At 47.6% G+C, this 22,405-nt stretch overlaps 3 protein-coding genes across 3 annotated transcripts; 1 reads left to right on the forward strand and 2 right to left on the reverse strand.

Moving 5' to 3' along the window:
• Positions 1-5,894: 5,894 nt before the first annotated feature.
• Positions 5,895-16,465, reverse strand: LOC123187067 (cullin-associated NEDD8-dissociated protein 1). The gene is made up of 29 exons (XM_044598829.1): positions 16,172-16,465; positions 14,805-14,890; positions 14,535-14,704; positions 13,854-14,061; positions 12,862-13,027; positions 12,630-12,759; positions 12,285-12,399; positions 12,045-12,202; positions 11,845-11,968; positions 11,597-11,647; positions 11,433-11,515; positions 11,087-11,171; positions 10,904-11,005; positions 10,728-10,826; positions 10,535-10,645; positions 10,370-10,453; positions 10,155-10,295; positions 9,590-9,682; positions 9,327-9,448; positions 9,077-9,239; positions 8,760-8,996; positions 8,257-8,505; positions 7,986-8,171; positions 7,747-7,893; positions 7,534-7,650; positions 7,260-7,428; positions 6,696-6,773; positions 6,464-6,602; positions 5,895-6,233 (listed from the first exon to the last, which is right to left on the reverse strand). The coding sequence occupies exons 2-29, from the start codon at positions 14,838-14,840 to the stop codon at positions 6,137-6,139; spliced, it is 3,660 nt and encodes a 1,219-aa protein (XP_044454764.1). The 5' UTR covers positions 14,841-14,890; positions 16,172-16,465; the 3' UTR covers positions 5,895-6,136.
• Positions 16,466-17,428: 963 nt separating this feature from the next.
• On the forward strand, positions 17,429-18,869 carry LOC123187068 (1-aminocyclopropane-1-carboxylate oxidase homolog 1-like). Its single transcript, XM_044598830.1, has one exon. It carries the CDS (start codon positions 17,514-17,516, stop codon positions 18,696-18,698), a length of 1,185 nt encoding a protein of 394 aa, XP_044454765.1. The 5' UTR covers positions 17,429-17,513; the 3' UTR covers positions 18,699-18,869.
• Positions 18,870-20,375: 1,506 nt separating this feature from the next.
• On the reverse strand, positions 20,376-21,959 carry LOC123187069 (uncharacterized protein C594.04c). The gene is made up of 3 exons (XM_044598831.1): positions 21,648-21,959; positions 21,273-21,536; positions 20,376-21,079 (listed from the first exon to the last, which is right to left on the reverse strand). The coding sequence occupies exons 1-3, from the start codon at positions 21,882-21,884 to the stop codon at positions 20,600-20,602; spliced, it is 981 nt and encodes a 326-aa protein (XP_044454766.1). The 5' UTR covers positions 21,885-21,959; the 3' UTR covers positions 20,376-20,599.
• Positions 21,960-22,405: the final 446 nt, after the last annotated feature.

Here is a 22,405-nt window from a genome sequence, read left to right on the forward strand (position 1 = left end):
ATTAATTGATTAAAAGGTTTTTACCATCATTAATTCCAGTAAACAGCACGCATGGCGGAAAACTATTAAGAAGAATACCATCTGATTTATTATCAAAACTAAATTTTGCATCTCATGTGCCACCATATTGGCCTGCCGATTGATCTTAGCAAGCTTAAACTTTGAAGGAATTTAGAGATGCTCAACACTTCCTTCTTTAGATCAACAAGTGGGGACTTGTCAAGGTTTTCATTTGCAAGGAAAGACACCACAAAACGCGTAGTCAGTTTCCGAAATAGTAGGCATATGTAGGGCCATGTCGATATAGAGACCAACGTGACAAGCCCTAAGTTCTGCTTCATCGACACTCTTGCACCGTCCAATAAAATCTCACGACAAAATAATGACATCTCCAACAGAATTCCTGGCCGTTACTCCCACACTGGTGACCTCATTACTCTCCACAAAGCTGGCATCGACATTAATCTTAATATAATCTTAATGCAACAATGCCTTGAGAACACATGAGCTACGAGAAAGGTTCTTTGAAAATAACGCCTCCAAGAAGATAATGACACGTGACTGCCAAGTTAGCAGGATCCAACCACTATCAGATCTTAGATTTTCACCCTGAAGACCATGTCTAAGCATATTACAAAGCGGTGGCTTCAACAAGGACACGCCGCATAAAACACCATCATTGACAAACGCAACTATCAAATGCCAGACTTAGAGTTTTCACCCATGGAGCTCAAGCACTACCAAGCCGATGTCACCGCGTGTTGTCGTCACCCCATTGCTGAAGAAGACGAACCATCATGGAAGGGCACCAACACACCATGGCCCCGGGAAAGTGAAATGTGAAACGTTCCATGGTATTCATGCCCGGAGGTAGCCGCTCATGTGCATATCTCAGCAATCGGAATCTGATACATGTCGCGCTGAGAGTTTGCTGAGAGAACGTTCGTTCTTTAGAATTCCCGTTCATAAATGGGCTCTAATCAGTGTCGGCTCGCGACAACAAGCATCCTTAACCCTTTCTCGGAGAAGTTAACATTTCACAAGTTTCTGTAGCCTAATCAGGTCAACCACTTCGATCTAACCAAGAAAAAAGAGAATATATCGATCGAATCGCTTAATCTACTACTGCAATTGACTACTCCAGCAATTTCTCTGACAGGAACTTGGTCGACTGGCCGCGGACGTACGTGTCATTTGTTGTACGCGCTGCACACCTTCCTGACCTCGCCGGCGTCCCCCTCGAGCACCCCGACGGCCGCCAGCTTGGCCATGGCCTCCGAGAACCGCCGCACGAACGCGTCGGGGCTGGCCGCGTAGTACGCGACGTGGCCGGCCGTGGCGGGGTGCGTGGCGGCCTCCTGGTCCAGCTGCAGGAGGCTCCGGTTGCCCATCATCTGGCCGTAGCAGGCGTTGTCGATGGCGAACGGCGTCTCCGGGTCGAGGAACGCGGTGGGGTCGGCGTCTGGCGGCAGGTCGCCGCCGGCGAGGCCGCACGCGTCGGCCATGCCGCGCCGGAGCGCCTCGTCCATGGTGCCGTCCGGGTGCGCGAGGCGGTAGCGGAAGTGGGAGCAGCGCGTGGCGCCGACGGTGTGGCCGCCGAAGAGCACCACCGTCTCCTCCGCCGAGAAGCCCCTGGCGGCGAAGGCGCCGAGCGCGTCGTCGAGGCGCGCGAAGGGGGCCGGAAGGTCGACCTCCCAGGGGTTGGACTGCAGCCCGTCGCGGCGGCCGAGCGGGACGTCGTAGGCGGCGCCGCCGAGGAGGACGACGGAGTCCCGCGCCATGAGCGCCAGCGCGTCGGCGCAGGAGACCGCGCCCGGGCAGGCCGACTCCAGGGCCTTCTTGACCCGGTTGACGATGTTGAAGCCGCGCAGCGTCTGGTTCGGGATCGCCACCCGCTCCGACGACCGCCTCGCCGTCGAGACGATCATCACCGACGCGTCGCAGCCCTGCATGCATGCATGATCGATCACCATCACCACTACTAGTTGCACGCGTACGTAGAGCTTGAGATGGAGGCGGCCATGGACCGTGGCACGTACTACGTACCCTGACGAAGCAGTCGTGGAAGAGCATGCGGATGATGGCGGGGGCGATGGTGCGGTCGTTGTAGAACTGCAGCTCCATGGCCTGCCGCACCGTCGCCGCGGCGTCCGGGCACGTCGCGGCGTAGTAACCTACGTCCAGAGCTTCGACCACGACGACGCGCCGGGCAATGGCGCCCGCGAGCACGAGCTGCAGGAGAAGAACAGAGTACATGCTCGTACGCATGTTGTGTCGTCGGTGCTGCATGTGATGTGAATGTGAATATGTGATGCATGGATGCATAGCTGATAGGTGAGATGAGTTTGATGTATAAGCTGCAGCGTGTGTGTGACTGTGTGTGTGTGTGTATGTGTTGAGTGTTGACTTTGTTTGCGCGTGTTGACTCTGTGTGCGAGACGAACGTATCTAGGGCAGAGCAGGGCAGGTCGGCAACCGCCACATTCATGTGTTTGCAGATCTGGCCCAGGTGTTGATCCAATACATTTAAGCGATCAACGCCTGGATGTTTTTCTTTAATCACTCACCAGGGAAGGAATTCCCACCTGTATATTGATCTCAATTCAAAAGAGAGATTATTGACCTTTTTTTCCCACGCCCGAGCCGCCGCCCCCTTCCCTGCTTCCTCCTCCCTCGCCGTCGCCGGAGGACGACGGCGGGCTAAGCCCAGACGGCCGGCGGCGGCGGCGGGGCGCTTCCTCGCCCTGCGGTGTGCTCTCGCGGTAGGGGAGGCTTGGTCCTTCCGCGACCTCTGCATGGCGTGGCGTCGCTGGCACCAGCGAGTCTTATTCGCGCCGCGTGGTGGCTCTCCTCCGGCAGGTCTTGGCGGGGTGGCGGCCCCCTTTTCCTCCTGTGCGAGCTCCTGCAGGTGCTCGTCGTCGGATGTGGCGGCTCGCCAGATCTGGCCCAGCTTCAGCCGGTTCTGGCCCCGTCGGGAGGCTGCCCTGTCTGGGGGCCTTTCTCTTCAGCTGATGCGGTGAGGGGCAGTGTTTTGCACGGATTCGGCCCGGTTCTGGAGGGTCGGGGATGAAGTGCAAGTGCTCCGGCTCGGCTCTTGGTGTTGTGCATCTGCCGCGCAGTGGAGGTCCGCGGTTGCCGGAGCGGCGGCCCCAAATTTGGTGGTGGCGGCTTCGGCCAGGCGGCAGTGAGTGTCTGGACATGGCGGATCGAAGGATCCCGTGGCCAGATCGGAGTTGGACGGTAGGCGGACCCAGGTTTCGGCAGCGCTGCGGCTGCTGGCCTGGTGGTCGCGCAGGACGGCCTCAGCAGGGGCGTGCACTGGAGGGAGGTGCTCTGCGAGGTTTGGTGGGCAACGGTTCGTGGCCGGCCGGTTCAGGCAGTTGGTGGTCGAGCTTCACCGAGAGAAATCCTATCTCCGGCTTTGCTGGATACGGCAACTGCGACGCCCGCTGGCGTCGTGCTCTTTCTTGAAAGCGTTGCTGATGTGTGCTGCTCCTCCCCTCCTCCTCGTGGCCATAGCTCCGGAGGGAAACCTCATATCTGCAAGATTGGGCGATGAAGGCGTCTTCACGTCTTCTACCTCCTTGGGGGCATCGTCTCGGAGCCGGCTACAACTGGAGACTAGATGATGGCGGCATCTTCGCCGCAGTGGTTGCAGCATCTTTGCCGTGTGGTTTGCTGAGGCGGCCGTTTCGGGGGCGCTGATTTCTGTTTGGTAACGACAATGGCGTCGAGAGGAGCATGGGTCGCGGCTCGGGCTTCGGTAATCGGATCTTCCCGGCGTGTCTGAGGTGCTCTTCCGTGGGTTGCTTGGTTGCTTTGAAGTCGGAGCTGCGGTGGAGCGAGTCCAGGTGGCGACGATGACAGGCGCTCGGTGGTCGTTTGCGGCGGGCACGGTCGGCGCAAGTCTTGCATATTTCCCAGGTGATGCTCGTCGTCGAAGTCGGAGCTGTCAGTTGTTTGTGCCTGTGGTCATCTGTTGGCATGTGCCGTCGTGTCTTCTGTTGCACGTCGGTGGCCAAGTTGGCCGGTGGTGCCCATGTGTTTGTGGGTTGTGATGTATCGGTTTTAGCCCGATTTTCCGTCAATCGACCAGGCGATCCTCACTTCTTCTTAATCAATGAAAATGGCAAGTCTTTTGCCTTGTTTAAAAAAAAGAGATTGATCCAGTTTACGTGGGAAATAGGATTAAAAACCTTAACACTACGAGGGGCATCACCTGTAAACAGACACGATATTTGTCCAAAAATTGATCCGGACTAATGTCCGGTCACTGATACAAGCCGGCCATCCAACCGTGCCCGCATACAAATTTGAACAAAAAATTTATTGCTCAGACTAGTGTGAGCACTTGAAAAAAGAAAAGAAAGTGTATCACTTGAAATAGAAAAACTGAAACAATTCAGTGCCTTCGGCCATTGTGACTTGCAAAATTTAGTGCTTTCCGCAATCATGACCAGCTTCGTCATTGTGCTCACTTAAAAAGGAAAAAAGAGTGTAGCACTTATAAAGAAAAAGTGAAACAATAGTGCTTCCGCCAAATGCTAGTCTGAGCAGCTCGAAAGAGGATACATGGTGGCTTTGAATTGGCCAGTCCGGACTCCCGCAAAACTTCCCTTTATTTGTCTACAGTGTGCAAGAAAATGGGCGTCCGAACGCATCGGCGGACCGATGCGAGACTGCACTAGATAGCAAATTGCGTCCGAACAACGTGGCTCGAAGGATACGGGCGATTTGAGGTCCGCTTTGGAGATACCTTAATAAATGCTGCCGAGGCAAGAAACGTAGAAACGCACAAAAACACCAAATACATAATTACAACGCAGCACAAGATTATGGCTCAGGTGTTGATCCAATACATTTATAATCTCGAGGCGCAAAGAGAAGCACGAATGATATCTTTGCGACCTTTCACACATGAGTTGAGTTGATTATATATATCACACCGACCACCCTGTCTATTGAATTCTTGTTTTGGGTAGGTTTGACATCTTTCGCACAAGGTTTGATGAACTTGTCTGCTGGCCTTGTTTTTTCATCCATAGCTGTCAATGTTCCAAGGAATTGAAAGGATCCATGTCTCTAATTCTCATCTCATCCAACTTGCACAACAAATACTACTAGCAAGTTGAGCGCTTCAAAACAAAACAAATTACACAATAACTATATGTAAGTCGCCTGAATTTGCAATTTGGGACAGTCGACTTTCGAGTGAAGGAAGAGCAGACAGAGGGAAGGAAGGAATTCGTCGTCTCACGGAGAAGCTGCCCCATTATCTATCTTAGAGCGGTAGGCTACCCTATTATCAATCTTTGGATGGCAGGCTGCGCAGGCTTGTCGAAAAAATTGGTGCGTGGCGGCTGGGGCCGGGAGCGGCAGTGGCTCAACGGTTCGAAGGGAAAAGACGACAATTAGAGGTTGAAGGCACGCATCTGGCCATCTAATTAACATCGGACGGCTGAAAACCAGGAAAGTAACAGACTCTGCCAGGACGCGTATGTATACGTGAGAAACATCCACGATATTCAGGCTTCACTTAAGCGTCCGGCAGTTTTTGTTTTCCCTCTCGAAAATAGAAGAATGATATCTTTGGTTCTGAAGATTTTAACCATGGGAAATTCAGCACTCAGAGCGTCCCCGCAAATTCAGCACTTTCAACAATGGGAAATCAGGGTCTGAAGATTTTAAAACAATTTAAAGCCATTTTTAGTATCAGCTGTCAAATTTAACATGAAAAGCAGGTGGTTTCTTTATAATGCCTTGGAGATTCAAAATACTTAGATGAGTACATTCTAACCAAAATCACAATGTTACTTTCTCGACACATGCTGGGTGCACAAAATCACAATGTATCTTTCGGTGGGCACAAGAGCATAGGCACCAAAGACGCATGATTTCAATTTTTAAATTGCCACACCAGCTTCTAATGGTCTAAAACCATATTTTGTACAGAAAAAGATATTCAACATCCTTTTCTCCGCATGGTAGTTACCGCACGACCACATTTCAGCCAAAATCGGTACAGTACAATCTACTATCGCAAATTTAGGTTGGATCATCGCCTCGAAACCAGCAGGTATGTGTGCCAACTTGACTCGCCTATTTCCTAACATATATACAGAAAAATATTCAGCACTCATTCGCTGCGCACTGAATTGTACTTCTCGGCAAGTGAAGGAGTGGCCGTTATCTTGCTCATCAGATTCTTCAACTTCATGCTGTAGTCGCTGCCACTGCACATCAAAAGTCGGTGTCAAACTGGTTAGATTAGGGCAGGGTGTAGTACACCACCATTATTTTGACAAGCATAAAGGCTGCTATTGCCACCAGTGGATTTGTGCAGCCCAGTTTTGGTAGCTATAAACAAGTAACCAAAAGGATGAAAAGACGGTTCAAATCCTATGTCTTTTTCTTGACTAAACAAGAATGAGACATCGACTAGTAGGGCAGAATCAAGCTTCACCTTATGCGGTTTACAGCAGCAATTGCTCGAAGAGCACTGCGAATCATGTCTTCGTTGCGATCAATCTCCTGCTTCACTGCGTCACTCTTGGGTTTGTGACCGATGGTTTTCTCAAGAGGTTCAACTAGTGAGTCCAAAACTGAAATAGGACAATAATAATAGTAGTAAATATTAGAAAAAGGCATTTGCAGCATATGAAACATCCCGTTGAAGGTCCTTGATTATAACAAACCTGCAAGTACAGCAGATGGGCACTTGTCTGCTAGCTTCGAGAGAATCAGATGGCAGGGCATTTTCACATCATAATGATCTGCAATAAGCACAATTAATTAGCATCTTCTATTGAAAATACACATTGAATAAGATTATGCTAATATAGGTGAATATACCATCTTAGAGTTCAGAAAGAAACGCGGGAGAAGTACATAATAATAGATAATGCGGACCATATATATCCTGAAGAAAAACTGCAAAGCTAACCTATAAATACAAAATATTCTTCCACAATAAACAAAAGGATGTTCTTTACGAAATAAATAAAAATAAGTTTGACACCAATGGTTCTATGCAGTTCAGGCCTATATAAGTACTCTGAAGTAGAGACGAATGACATGTTTGGTTGATGCCCCATGCAAACTCTGCCAAGGAGTCACATGGCCAATTATTTGGCAATAGTCCATGAGATATATGGGTTGGTCTTGCCCATTTCTTGGTAAGCTAATCCAGGGCACCAACCAAACACGCCCAAAATGCCGCGATGAACTGAAATATATAATAATGTTGTAACTGTACTTACCACCTAAGCCAGATAAGAGGAAAGGAACGATGAAGGACGACGGATTCACTTGATCAAGACAGTTATCCAGCAATGTGTCCACACATTCAAAGGCAGCTTTCCTAAGCTCAAGCCCATCATCAACGACATGCTTGAAAGGCCCTAAATCAACGGTCCTGATCAATTCTTGCTGCAAAGAAGGAGATCGTTACTTCCTAGCTATAAATTGCATGTGACACCGCCAAATCATATAACTAAAGAAAAGAAATAAGCAACCAAAATTAGGAAACGATACCTTCACGACAGTCTGGTCATACAAAAGAGGCAGTAATTCAGGAAGAAGACCTTTGATCAAACTTGGCTTGTTGTGGGCAGCTGTGCTCAACGCAAGGACAGCTGCACGTCGCACATGCTGCAAAGTGCAAATGACAAAATGCAATTATCATCTTCACATTTTTCTTTATGAACATTAGTTAGTAAGGATGTAGGTTTATTTCAAGTAAATTACCCTGTCACTATCTTTAATTAACATAAGGAAAGTAGAAATCTCAGAGTACAAGATTGCATCTATCTTTCCAGTCCGTTCAACGATTGAATATTTTATAGCAATGGCGACTGTAGCCCTTGTGTTTGCTGCTGGGCTAGTTGTGCGTTCCTACAAAATCATATGGAATGGCACATTAGATCCCATATCATGACGTAAATGAAACATAGGGTGTAACTTTGCTAATTGTCCACACGTCATACCTTCAGGGCAGGGATTAATTTGTTAGGTTCAATAAGTGCAATTTTGCCTAAACACTCAGCAACCACATTCCGAACTCCTTCCTCCTCACTTTCGCAGTGGTTAAAGAGCAATGCCAATATCTTCACAATGTTTGAGTCCTGGAGCTCACTCTGGCCAGTATGATCAACAGACTGTCGCGCAATTACCTGATAGGTTTTGCATTAGAGCACAAATTAAACAGCAATCTTATGGGAGGTGCTTTTTACAAACATAATTCCATTAGGAACCTACCTCTTTCAGTGAATGAAGCAAGAGATACTGCTTCTTCTGTTGATTGTCAATCTGATCCAAGATAAATGGCAAATACTTGGATAGATTGCCAACAGCAATGTTTCCAAGAGCATATGATGCTGCAGACTTTATCTCCTCAAAAGGTGACTGGAATGATTCGATGACGATGTTCTCAATTTGAATATGACTGCTGAGGTCCTTCCTTCTTCCAATTTCTCCCAAACATAACAAGGCCATGTGTTGTTTAGCCTGGAAAAAAACAATTAAAAAATGACAAAGAGAAGGGCATAATTTATCTTCCAGTCAAATATTGCAAGTAGAGAACATGTAGTATCCCAAATTCACAATGCTATACTACTAGATAGACGATGCCCACAAGTGATGTTTTGAGAAGCTAGCTTATATGAATCAAGGTCTGTTATGTCAAAAGATTGCAAGTATGACATAGATATAAATGTGCAAATCTAGTGATCAGAAGACAAGCATGATCAGGAAAGCCTTACAGAATTAGTAGAGCTGTCATCATTAAGAATGCCTTTAAGCATTTCAATAGTTGATGCACACTTCTGATCACCAGCTGCTAGGCATAGCACAGCAACACACTGTGCAATAGAGAATAGTGCCTGCTTGGAAAGACCGCCTGACTGTGATGGTTTAGCAGTAGAAATAAGGGAGTTCAACAAAGTTTCAAAGCTTATATTTGCAGATTGGACCAGTGCAGCAAAAAACTTCTGTAGCGCCTGTAACAGAAACAATGTCCCCTGTCAGTTGGAGAATAAGAGTAAATCAAGTATTTATATTTAAATACAAAAATATCTACCTGCAGTGCTTGTCCTTGCAACAGAGCACTCCTGATCAAAGTAAGGGCCTCAGGCAAAACTTTTTGTTTCACAGCTAAACCAACATTTTTAACGGATCTTCTGTCGACCATTATTGTGCAACACAGTTCCAATGCTAGAGCGGCCATATGCAAATCGCCGTCACTGTGCCACAACAGATATTCCAACATCAGTCATCATGGTAGACAGAAAATGGAGTTTTGTTGAAGAAAGCTAAGCAAGGGAAAAAACCTTATGAGAGTAGAAAGTTCAGCTAATATCGTTTCATAAGAGGACGAGCCAATTTGACTCCCATATGTGACAACCAGAGAATTTAGGGTTCCCAATGTTGCCTGCCTAAGGGCTCTGTTGGCCTGTGGAAACGGGCGGGTAAAGAAAACATTAGTCTTCAATTTTTTTTATGTGCTGTCTTTTGATGTGATGTTTAACATATAGCCATATAGGATGTTTCAAGTTAAAAATCAAAAGAAACTATGTGTATAATATATCTCTACCTTTCGAAGGAAAGCTGTGAGCTCAGAAACGACATGGTCCAAGACACATGAAAGATCAATACGAAGAGGTGAATTTGCAATCACCGCAAATGCCTGTAAAGGAATGAACATTTTGAAAATGCAACAGAACCAACAAAACCAGAGATAGGCATATAATCGACTAGTACAGGAAAACAGAGAATAAACAAATCTATCTAAAAATACAACCAGTTGGCATTAAGCAAATGATGACAGGGTACAGTGGACAAGACCAACGCAAATAGATTGGTATATTATACTCCCTCCGTCCCATAATGTAAGACATTTTTTCAAGCTGTTTTAGCTTGCAAAAACATTGCACTGTGGGGCGGAGGGAATAGCATATATACAATTAAACTTATCTTTACATCAATGAACCCACCACAAAACCATCTCTATCCTAACTTCCCAAGCAACTCAGCAAGATGCACCGATCAGAATGGTTACATTTATTTTTCTACCATTGACTAGAATACTCAAATTCAACTCAACATTAACCATCACATTCCCATTGGTTTTGATTCTGGAGGTGCAGTTGATTGCTTACCTTGACCGCCGTAAGTCGTGTAATTTCATTGCCCATCCTATCAACAAGTATGGGAAGGCATGAAGGCAATTCCCTTTGAAGACCATCACCAAAAGTGGCGATCACAAGGCTCATGCATGATATGGCACACTCTTTAACTTCCTGGAAAACAGAATAACATGAGAGAGAGAGAGAAAGAGGTATGTACAATGTACGTAGAGGAGAGTGGGCTAAACCTGATCTTGATCTTGATTTGCCAAGCGGGCCAATATAGCCTTATAGATTGGAATGATATATGGCCTAAAATCTATGGAATGTTCCTGTGTAACAGCAGAACAAGAGCTTAAAATATCACTGTAATTGGGTGCTTATAACATCACCGCCTGGAGTATAAGGCTGACCTCAAAGTTTGGACGGAGCACCCGGACCAGCTCCCCGCACACCCGTAAAGCCTCAGCGGTGACTTTGTAATACCTATCTCCAATAGCAGATAATATTGGACCAGAAAGTGCCTGGAATTTTTTTTTCACATTGAGAAATGAGTAACGATCACAAGTGTCTCAAGTGGTTTATCAAAGATGGTAGCTATAATACCTGGATGTATGGATGAAACACAGAGGGTGAATGGGAAGCCATAACAATCCTAGTAAATGCAAGGGCCTCAATCTTCAGGTTGGACGTAGAAGATTTATCCTATAAAACAAAGACAGTAAGTTAAAACAAACAGAAGTACTGCATAACGAACTACTCAGCAAATGAAATACACTAACATTCAAAGCCTTCTCAATCCCAGGAACAAGTGACCCGAACTGATCAGCAAGACAATCTGGTAACACAACAACAAGCTCCTTCAATACTGAGAATGCTCCAACCTGAAAATGCCAAAAAATATATAAATCAAAATTGAGTCCAAACTCAACACGGATACTTCGCAAGATCGTTCAACAACAAACCTTTGTCTTGATTGATTTTTCACGCAACTGCCTATTGATAGACTTGACAACTTTGGGTACCTCTTGCTTCAGCAACCATCTAGGGCTGCAAAGTATACCGATTGACAATACAGGCTCAGTGAAAAGAACATGCAATCACAATAAACATACACTTCCCCTCTAAGCATAATAAGTCAAATCCAACGATTTTTGAAATATGAAGTCTTGTCAAGTTTTAGCTAACATAGGCTCAGTTAGGCTATTAATCCAAAAAAAGAAAAAACTGAATCGTATACTACTTACGGCAAATTGTAGAAGAATACGGTAAGAATGTGTAAACAGGTAATAATAAAGATATTTTGTTTACCTAGACTCATCAATGTCACCTTGTCCTTTTGTCACATTACCAGTTTGGCGTAACAACTCAATAAATGTGTTGAAGATGTCCATCTAGGATCAAGGAGAAGCTTCGTAAGATTGATATACAATGACAATTCAAATCCAATCTAGCAATGAAATACCAACAGTTACCTTTACATTCTCCTCTCTTTCCCTAAAGCGGTCGACTAACTTTGGACATGCCTGCAAGCAACCGAATAAATTATAAAAAGTTTCATAGAGGCACTTCATTGAGTGGCTAATTTTCAAAACAGGTAATAAATGGTTGGCATCAGCTCAAAAGCATCACTAACAATATGGACACAATAGAATTATGCCATCATGAAGAACAAGATTGTTAATGTACAGTATGTTGGTTTAACATGCTGTCGCCAACATACCTCCTGATACATCTTAGACAACATTTGAGGACGAGATGCTATAATTGCAGATAGGCACTTCGCTGATGCCCGGCGAACCTTCCAGCTTGCATCCTCATCATCTGTGTATTCATCCGCACTCTCACTGGAAGAAAATGTTAAAGATGTTTCAATTACATTAATAGGAACCACAGTTTCTGTATTATAAGAAAGTAACATACTCATCCTCTTCCTCATCCTGTACTTCATCATCAGTATCCTCCTCCATGCTATCAGTGAAATTAGGATCATAGCTTACATATTCCAAAGCAAGATTCAAAATACCCTCACAATATGGGGAAATATCTCTTGGACATCTGAGCATAAAACTCTCAAGGGCCTACAAGATCGGAGGTAATTTATAGCCATAGTGAAGCAACGGTAAGAGTAATCTAAGCTAAGTACTGAACATAAATTCTCACCTGCAAGCTGTACTCACGGAGCTCTTCATCATTTTCTGATGCACTTGTACAATAGTTTATGAGTAAAGGAACAGCTTCAGCAAGGTGTGGTCCAAACCGGTATCCAACTGAGCGACTGTAAGTCAAAATAAATTATATTAGAACTTGAGCTGCACCTACCAAAGCTCTTGTACTTCACTAACATAATTATCGTTGGGTATCATCCAGCAGATTTGTTTATTTTCTAGATATTTTATCAATGTTTGAACTAGCCAAATCTGAAGCTGCATAACTCACACATGCTGTTGCTCATAAAAGCAGTTATGAACAAAAAATTGCGGCACTTGGTTAGGTCAAAGCATATACCTTAGAGCACCAATCATCTGGATATTTGTGCGGGTTATGTCAGACTTTGCCCTTTTAATTTTCAGCAATTTGATAACCTCCAGAGTTGCCTTGGCTAATAGATCATCTGACAAACATGGAGCAAGCGATGCTGCAACATAAAGCGATACATTAGTCACTATAAATAATTAAGATTGCCAATCATTTGCAAGCATTAACAATCAAAATAACTGTAAAATGCAATCAGGTATACCAATGCACGAAACAGACTTCTTTCTGACACTTGCTTGAGTGGAGCTCAGCTGAGTTAAAAGTGCAGTGAGCATATACGCATGATCTTTCGTGATCACGTTGCCGAATCTATGAAGCACATCACTTAATATATCAAGACATTCACATTTAATTTCAGCACTCTTTCCCTGTCAACAAAAGAAAAAATGTATCAAGACAATTGCATTTAATTTAAGAGTATGTTGTACAAACTTCCAGATAATGTCACAAGTAGGCAAAAGAAAAAGGAAGAAGTAATGAACATAAACAAAATGCTGCCAAACTGCCCTAATAAACGGATATATTGGACATTCCCAAATAAATTATGCCAAACTGTGTATGTTGTTTGTTGCTGATTTTCCAGCTAAGAGCCTTCCAGTGTCGAAAAGGATTAGCATCATACTTGTCCCACAGAAGCGATGATAGATGCCATTTATTCCATAAACAACTCCATTAGCTTCTATGTGGTGGTTAAAAACTAAAGCACATAACTTCTATTAACTAGAGAAATCAATATTGACCAACCTGGAAATCCATATTGGCTATTAAACAAACAAACCATAAAAGGTTAAAAAAAGGCACATATTGGGTTTCACTTCTCTTGCCCACAATACGTTGACTCATGATTGCTAACAAGCAGATAACTACAATAGCAACAATGTACAGGTAAAATATATCTGGACCCATACTGCATGACCAAATGAACAAGGTATACAAGTGGTCATTTCCATTGTAAGACGGAACAAATGGATGAGATAGTGAGATACGATGGATACACAGAAAGCTACTCCCGACTTGCACATATGAACACCTTCCCAATTAGAAGGCCGTATGAGGAGCATTAAACCTTAACCAGCAAGCACTGGAAAATTCAATTACCAGACCAAAACTAGACATCTGAATAAATTAATACTTAAAGAGGCCTACAATAACAAAGGGAAATTCTGGCAAGCACGAAACAGATTAAAAACTTACATTGGTGACACCGTTGATTAGCTGCGGGGCAAGAGAAACTAAAATCTTTTCAGAAAGTGACGCCGTAGTAACTTCCACAATGACTGCCTTCAGAGCTATACTAGCAGTATCACGATGTTGGTCCTTCCCATTGAGTAATTTATCACAAAGCTTGTCGGTCATCTCCACTACTCTTTCCTCGTTAACCTTCTTAACAAGTGGAGCCAAGCTAAACAATAAAAGAAATAACAAGAGTAAATGTAGTGAATGGATGTAGGGGAGGTAATACAATTAACCAATTAGGTACCAAATTTCTCTGCAAAAATTTAACCCCACAAATACATAAGGAAAATGAGTGTACTTAAAAAAATAATGTTATTGCAAGCCAATAGCCAATCTAGAAGATAGAAGAGGTATGATGACATCTTCTTAACAAATAATAACAGGCTAATGCATCTGACAGGTACTACAGCGTAGCTAGTATTGTCAGAATGTTCCCAAATTCTAGCAGGAAGGAAGGGATAATCAACAATAACAGGATCTTAACATGCAAAATCCTTACTTCCGCAATAACCGCACCAGAAAGAAATGTGAGCCACAAATGTATACACAGGATAATTTCAATACAAACATGAAGAACGCAAGCATGCCAAACATGAAGAATCGAAACAACGGATTAAGTAATTTTAAAGGAGAAGGTACCATTTCACAGCTAAACCAGAAACATCTCCTGAAGCATCTTCCAGTTGTTGAAGAACAATATTAGTCAACTTTGATTCAAGGTCTTGATCTGCTTTGAAACTCTCTTTGTTCAACTCACTAAGCAGATCTGATGTAGCCATATATCTGTAGTCTTTATCTTTCCCTGTCATCTGAAAGCACATACACGAAATAAAAAATGTTACAAAGCATGAATAAAGAGGAAAAACTGATGATTCCTTTGTAAGAAATGCAAATTAGTATAATGGATACCTTCTCCAATATGCCGGTTATGTTTGTATTCGCCATCGTGCCGAACCTGTGTTCAAGTCCTCTTCACAAATGTATTCAATAGTATCCTAATAAAAAGCAAATTATGCAATGAGACATGTTCAATTGCCAACAGCCTAACAGAATATGTCTTGCTAAGTGCATGGTTTTTAAAGCTGCGCCAAACCAACAGAATCAATGTAGGTGCATTCTGGCAGGACAAGTAAGCTGGATGGAGAAAAAACGGCCAAAAAAAGAATTTAGAACACTCTAATGTGGAGGTCGAACACCTGACGACTCGCTTCACACCAATGTGCCTAGCACATGCGATACGTGTATGTTGTGTTAGTAACGAACATTAGTTACTTATTCGTGCTATTGTGGATAGAGGTCAAAATATTTGCAAAATAAGCAAACAGGGGATTCAAAACACATGATATGAGATTCAGTTGTAGTACACCCTATGGTCTTCTTTTATAGCATAGCAGCACACCAACTAAGAGAAAGAAATTGAAAAGAAGATAAAGAAGGCATAAATCTATACATCGAGCAATTTAAGAACAGAGAAGAATGACATTAGCACTAGTCCATTTGTATACTTTTTAACACCAGCAACCAACCGAAAATAGCACAAACATAGAGTCTCGCGTGTAGACACACCGTGTGTACATCATCCGTGCTAAAGAGTAGTACACAGCGCTGACGCTACTATACAACCATGAATTGAATCACTGGACACAGAGGCCGGGATGGCGACGATGCCCCTAGATCCAGGAGCCTCGTCAGATGGCGCTGGAGCGAACGGAGAAGCAAAACTGGGACACATTGACATTGTTTTGTAATAGGAACCTGAGTAAAAACTCAGGGTAACCATGGTCAGCACCCTGATGTTCAAGCCTGATGCAAGCTACCAAGTCTAGGTGAACCAACGATAATAATATCATCAAACACACATGATTTCCAGATCAGAACCGATGCTCAAGTCCTACAAGCAACTACTAGGCCCAACGACTTGAACAGAAAATTTCAGGTGCAACATCAAAGACATCCTGAGCGCTGGAAAGTCCAGAAACCCACAACTGAGACCTAGCACTAGCAGCAACCGAGCGGAATCAATCGACACAAACCTAGACAGACGAACAGAACCAGCACCAACAGCGTCTCAGACCGGCAGATCTACCCGGCAATCCAGGCACAATCGAGAGGGGTTTGCGCTGCAGCCCACTACCGAGCCGAATCAGCAGTCAAATCCAAACCAGCACTACTAGCATGGAACGAGCGGAACCAGCAACGACGGATCGAGCGAGAGCAACCCTAACGGCGACGGGCGGGGCACCGGCAAGAGGAGGAGCGGTCGGAGGCTCGCGTACCTTGAGGTGGAGGAGGAGGAGGGAAGCTTGCTTGGCTTCGATTCGATCGGAAACTTCTCGGGGGCTCGCCTGGGAGGGGGGGTTGGATGGGTGGGGCGGGGAAGGGAGGGGATGGGGATTTGTAGTCGGCGAGGCCGGCTGCGGTGGCGAGGAGTCCCAATGCCGCACGACGCCCTCCGAAGAACGCTCGGCTGCGGCGCACGAGGGACGTCGCTTGCCGATCGCCGCTGCCGGGGACGGGGAGGAGAGCAGAGCACCGCGCCGGAGCTGAGCACGGGGGAGTGGGGATTTGGGGGAGAGTTAGGGTTCTGGACATATACCCCTTGGGCTGGGCTTGCTGGGCTGGCCAGCGGCACATTTATCTGCGACGGCCCGAACGGATGGCCCATCAATAGTTAAGTCGATAGCATTTGCTAAAAAAAATTACTAAAAAACCTCAAAAGAAATTGTTTGCTCCAAAAAAGACCCTAAGACTACTAAGTACTCCCTCCGTCGACCAGTGTAAAAAACGCTCTTATATCATGGGGCGGAGGGATTACAAGGTAGCTCAGCTTGACTCGTGAACATAACGAGCCCAAACTCGGCTCGACTCATGTAACTCGCGAGCTACCTCGCCTAACTTGTTAAACTCATTATAAATGTGAATAGCAAAAGTATATGTACACACATTATTTAAGCAACTAATCCACAAAAAAGTATTAGTACACACATTCTTCACAAAACCGGAGCAATCAATAATTTACACTAAATAGACATTTGATGCACTCTACAAATGACAATATGGATTCGTTAGTCGTTAGCTCGAGTCGTTGAACTCATTTTATTTTATTAACAAGCTCGGATTAAAACTCGGGTCGATTCGTTAGTCAACAAGTTCGACTCAAGTCGAGCCGAGTCACAAGCTACTCATTTAGCTAATGAGTTTCGAGTTTTCGTTTCAACCCCGTCTGTGCTACAAAAAAAAGTGTTCGTCTATCACATAAAAAAGCAAAAGCATAGCGTTTGTCTACAAAAAGGAAAAAAACTCACATGGACGTCAACGTCGTCGAGATCGACAGTCCTTGGTGTTGGTTGAGATATAACTAATTATTCGGTCGACTGAGAATTAGCAAAACCGAATAAAACAGGTGTGGGTTTTTTGCAACCGTCCAATATTGCATATTGCCAACGGAGTAAATCATTGGTAAAAATCTTGTCTTGTAACAAAACAAAATATCCAGATTTATTTTCGTACTTGTTTTTGTCTGCACACAACCATTTGCCGGTGACGTCTACACCGCTGATGGCCAGCAACCACGAGATACCACCGGCGGCAACACACTGACACTGGCGGACACGTTCGATGAAGAAAGGGCCACGACTTCACCTCACCCGTGGCACGCACAAACCAGTGAATCAAAAGGAGCAGGCGGCACCGATCACTCCACGGCGCGCCCATGCCATGGCCTCCGCCCAGCCCCTCCGCGCCATCAGCCTCAAGGCGTTCGACGAGACGAGGGCCGGCGTCAAGGGCCTGGTGGACGCGGGCGTCACCGCCGTCCCGTCCATCTTCCACCACCCGCCGGAGTCCCTCACCCACGGCGCAAGTCGACCTCATCGCTTCACCGTGCCGGTCATCAACCTGTCATCCGCCGTGGGCACCACCACCACGCGGGCCGCGGTGGTCGCGCAGGTGAGGGCGGCCGCGGAGACGGTGGGCTTCTTCCAGGTGGTGGGCCACGGCGTGCCGGAGGCGGCCACGTCGGCGATGCTGGCGGCGGTGCGGGGCTTCATCGAGGAGCCCGTGGAGGCCAAGGCGCCGTACTACACGCGGGACACCGGCCGGCGTGTGCGGTACCAGAGCAACCTCGACCTGTTCCAGTCGACGGCGGCCAATTGGCGCGACACGCTCTTCATGGAGATGCCGCCGGCGCCCGAGGAGCTCCCGGCGGCGTGCAGGCGCGTCGCGCCGGAGTACGCGCGGCTGGTGCAGCGGCGGCTGGGCCGCGCGCTGCTGGGGCTGCTGTCGGAGGCGCTGGGCCTCCGCCCCGGCCACCTGGAGGAGGAGCACGGGTGCCTGGAGGGGCTCAGCCTCGCCTGCCACTACTACCCGGCCTGCCCGGAGCCGCAGCTCACCCTCGGCACCCCGCGGCACACCGACGCCAGCTTCCTCACCGTGCTGCTCCAGGACGCCGTCGGCGGCCTCCAGGTGCTCGTCGACCTCGAGGACAAGGCGGTGTGGGTGGACGTGCCGCCGGTGGCCGGGGCGCTGGTGGTGAACGTGGGCGACTTCCTGCAGCTCATGTCCAACGACAGGTTCAGGAGCGTCGAGCACCGCGTGGTGTCCAACGGCGTGGGGCCACGGGTCTCGGTGGCGTGCTTCTTCCGGACGGACCGCGCCGCCGCGCCGACGAGGGTGCTGGCGCCGATCGTCGCCGACGGCGACGAGGCGCGGTACAGGAGCACGACGGTGGAGGAGGTCGTCCGGCAGTACTACAAGGTCAAGGGCCTCGCCGGCATCTCTGCACTGCAGCACTTCAGACTCTGAATCTCATGACTGAATCCTCCAAACTTGTATATTCACTCTGCTATGTCTGCTCTGCACCGTCCTCCGCCCATGCCTTTTGAATTTTGGTTGATGCACAAAGCCAAACAGTAACAGGTTGAGTGCTTCATTCAAAAGCAAAACAAATCAAAATATTGGGGTCGGTAAGCTTAACTGAGCCTCGTTTCCATGCGATCGGCCAGAAAGAGCAGAGCAAAAGTAAGAAGCATGAATTCAGAATTTTAAATTTCCAAACGCTTTGTGCCCATCATCACTTCCTCTATGGCCACTCACACAGCCACACTGTCTTTCTATTCTCTAGACTAGAGGAGCCTTTCGGCGAAAGTTGAGCAGTCTGCAGACTAGTTTACCCTGTCCGATGAGCAACTGGCTGTTGATTACATACTGAGAGAGTTTCCTAAGTTCATCAGCTGGGGGGACCGTGCGTCGAACAGCATCGCAAAAGTGCAGCATTTGATCAAAGTGTACCTTTTTTTAGGGTTATCGGAGTGTGCTTTCGAAAGCCAATGTTGAACCATGATAAATATTCTTGAAGAGATCGATGGCATGTCCTTGACGAGGCATCATCATCTTCATGCATGTGCTCTGTTTGGGCTGTCAAGTTTCCACCAGGGTTCACCTTTTCGGTCGAATTTTGGCTGAAATTCAACCACATTTTGATTTACTGCCGAGCCTGGCTCGAATCCAGGGTTTGCCGATGTCGGCGGTGGCACTGAAACCTCAGTAAAATTTAAATTTCAACCAGCAATTTGCTCCGCGTGATGAACAGTCCACCAGTATAGCATATGTTCCATGTGTCTATTGCTGCCGCCTTTCTTTCACCTCTCGGATACCAAGGAAACACCGCGGGAACCAACAAAACGGCGGCAAGTAACAGCTGGTAAATAACTGCCATTCAAATTCTTGAATCCTCAGAAAAGCCCGGGAAACCAGCCAAAGCATGTCCTAATTATGGTCTGCTCCTTATCCTCTTGTTACTGCCCAACAAATTTCCTTGCTCCTCTACTACAAATAGCCCTTCCTCCTCAGCCGTCGGTACCCCTCCGCCATTCTTCCCCGCGTTCGCTGCCAAGGCACCAACGCGCCGGTCGGTGGTCGGTGCCGGCAGCGATCGACAGCCGGAGCAATCCATAACGGGCTATGGGTTCCTGTGCTAGCCGTCCAAGGGGTTTCCCTGAGTGGGAGAAGCCCATGGTGGATGACATGCCGATCACCCCTAAGGCTGTCGCTGCACCCGTAGAACCCGACGCTCCGGTTGTCGAGGACAAGTATGAGGTCCTTGTCGTTGAAGCGCCATTGGTCGACCCCTCGACACCAAAAGCCGAGGACGCCTGCAAGGTGACTGAAGAGCTTATCCCCGAGGTCAGCGAGCTGCCGGTGCCAATGACTGAGGAGGCTGAAGAGGCTACCGAGGTCGTTGTCGTCGTCGAGGAGGTCACAGTGGCTGCAGAGAAGCAAAACTGACTGCCAGTTAGCTGAGTATTTTGTCGGACAAACTAACTTGTATTGTTTACATTTGATGTAAAGGACCTTGCTGCGTTAACATATGGGAAATCTGGGGATGGCCAAAATGCAACTGACCTGGTTTGGTGATCCATATTGCATTGGTAACTTCAGTGTCATGATTCTCAGAGCAAACACAAAGTTGGCAGTAAGATCTGAGTCTGGACAATCCGCAATCAGTTTCATATATCTGATGGAGATGATGAACAAGTTTGGGATACACAAATTAACAGGTGATCAGGATACATGTTACAGTTGGTACGGTTAATTACACATAAACAGCGCAAACGGCATAATCACCACACGACACGAAGGAGAACGAACGACATGGTGAGCAACATGGAGAAGGAACACGGCCAACAGAAAGTACACCTGGAACTCTAAGTCTCCTTTTCCTTTGGTTCAGGGAGAGACTTCCTGAACCAGGGGATCAGAACAGAGGTCCTCTTCTGGTACAGCCTGTAGGCCTCTGCCCGGTGCTCCTGCTTCAGCATGCGCCGCTCGACGAGCACGGTGACGTAGCCGAGGCACATGCTGTTGACAAGCGCCCCGATGAACATCCACCGCTGCCCCAGGTTCCAGGCGAAGAGGTACACACCCCACCACCAGAGCTGCTCGCCGAAGTAGTTGGGGTGGCGCGAGTACCCCCACAGGCCGTCCTCGAGGGTGGGGACTGTCGGTTCGCCTAGCTGCTTCAGTTTCTCGTTCCTGGTGACGAACTGGTGCAGCTGGGTGTCAGCAAAGTAGGCGATCACGACTCCGGTAATGCAGACAACTGTCGCCACGAGGTCCCAGATGCCCAATGGCTGGTCGCTGGAGTGAATGGCGTACATCGGCAGGCATATGCCAATCAGAAACACCTGCATCCAACAAACACGCCACTTTTGTCAATCAGGCGTAACAAGTTTATGACCACCATGAATTTCGACCCAGCTGATTTATGTATTAGCAAAAATAGCAGCAGTGTATTTCTTTAAACACATTTCACTCATGTACCAAAAGTTCTGAAAACAAGCAAGCATTATAGTAAATGGGCGAAACGCCTGAATTTACCTGCTGCGAGAGGTAGACGGCGAAGAATGACATCCACCACCAGGTCTTGCCGTACTGCCCGCGCATCTCGGAGAACCTCCAGTCCTCCTGCTTTCCCCACTGCCACCCTTCCCTCCTGAAGTAGTTGTGCGTCAGCCTGGCGCTCCACACCCAGGTCAGCGCCACCGCTGCCGCCGACCTCGCCGTGTTCGCCACGGCGGCCGGGTGCGCCCGGAAGTAGTGCAGCAGCATCACCGGGATGACGGTCCAGTACAGGTCGATGAGCTGCAACGCGAGCCACACATTTCGTCAAACAGGTACGGTGCAAGCGACGTCCAGCGACACATAGCAAGGGCAGTGCAATCATTGGAGCGGCGAGATCGGATTTTCGCTTACCCAGTTGTTGGAGAGGAGGTGGCCGATGAGCCAGAAGAGGACGTCGACGTTGAGGAGGAAGAGGGCGTTGGCGAGGAGGAGCGGGTGCGCGGCGCACCACGAGGACACCGGGCCGGCGCTGTGGCCGTCTTGGGAGCGGACGAAGGTGAGGTAGAAGAGGATGGACGGGAGCGGGACGAGGAAGGCGATGACCATGTTCTTGAGGTTGCCACCGGCGCCGCCGTAGCCGCCGGCCATGGTGACCGCGCTGCGAGTGTCTCGGTGGCGAGTGAGTGCGTGTGTGTTGGGGTCGGAGAGGGTGTGTGTTGCTCTGTGCCATGGGTGCTGGTTTTATAGCGTTGGGTTCAGCAAAGCTTTGGGATTTTCAATTTCCCCTTCGTGCTGTGGATAACTGTTAAGAGCATCTACGGCCGCGCGAAACGACGCACGCGCGCGATAAACGTAGTTTTTAGCGCGCGCGGGGCGTTTTGCCGCGCTCCAGCGGTGGAGGGAAAATCACGCGCGCGGGAACAGTTTGCGCGTTACCGCGCTCCAGCGATGACGGGAAAATCACGCGCGAGGAAACCGTTTACGCGCGCGAAAAGGCGCCAGCTCCCGCGCCATTTTTTGCGCATCACTTCCGGCGCGCCTACAAAGTGCCGCGCACGCCACGCGCCTCTCCACGCCTCCTCTTCTCCTCTTCCTCTCCCTCTCTGCCACGCGCCGCTCCAGCGCCCCGCCACCGACGCGCCTCCACCGCCCCAGCGCCCCGCCACCGA

This window comes from Triticum aestivum, chromosome 2A (genome assembly GCF_018294505.1).
Source record: "Triticum aestivum cultivar Chinese Spring chromosome 2A, IWGSC CS RefSeq v2.1, whole genome shotgun sequence".
Taxonomy (NCBI): domain Eukaryota; kingdom Viridiplantae; phylum Streptophyta; class Magnoliopsida; order Poales; family Poaceae; genus Triticum; species Triticum aestivum.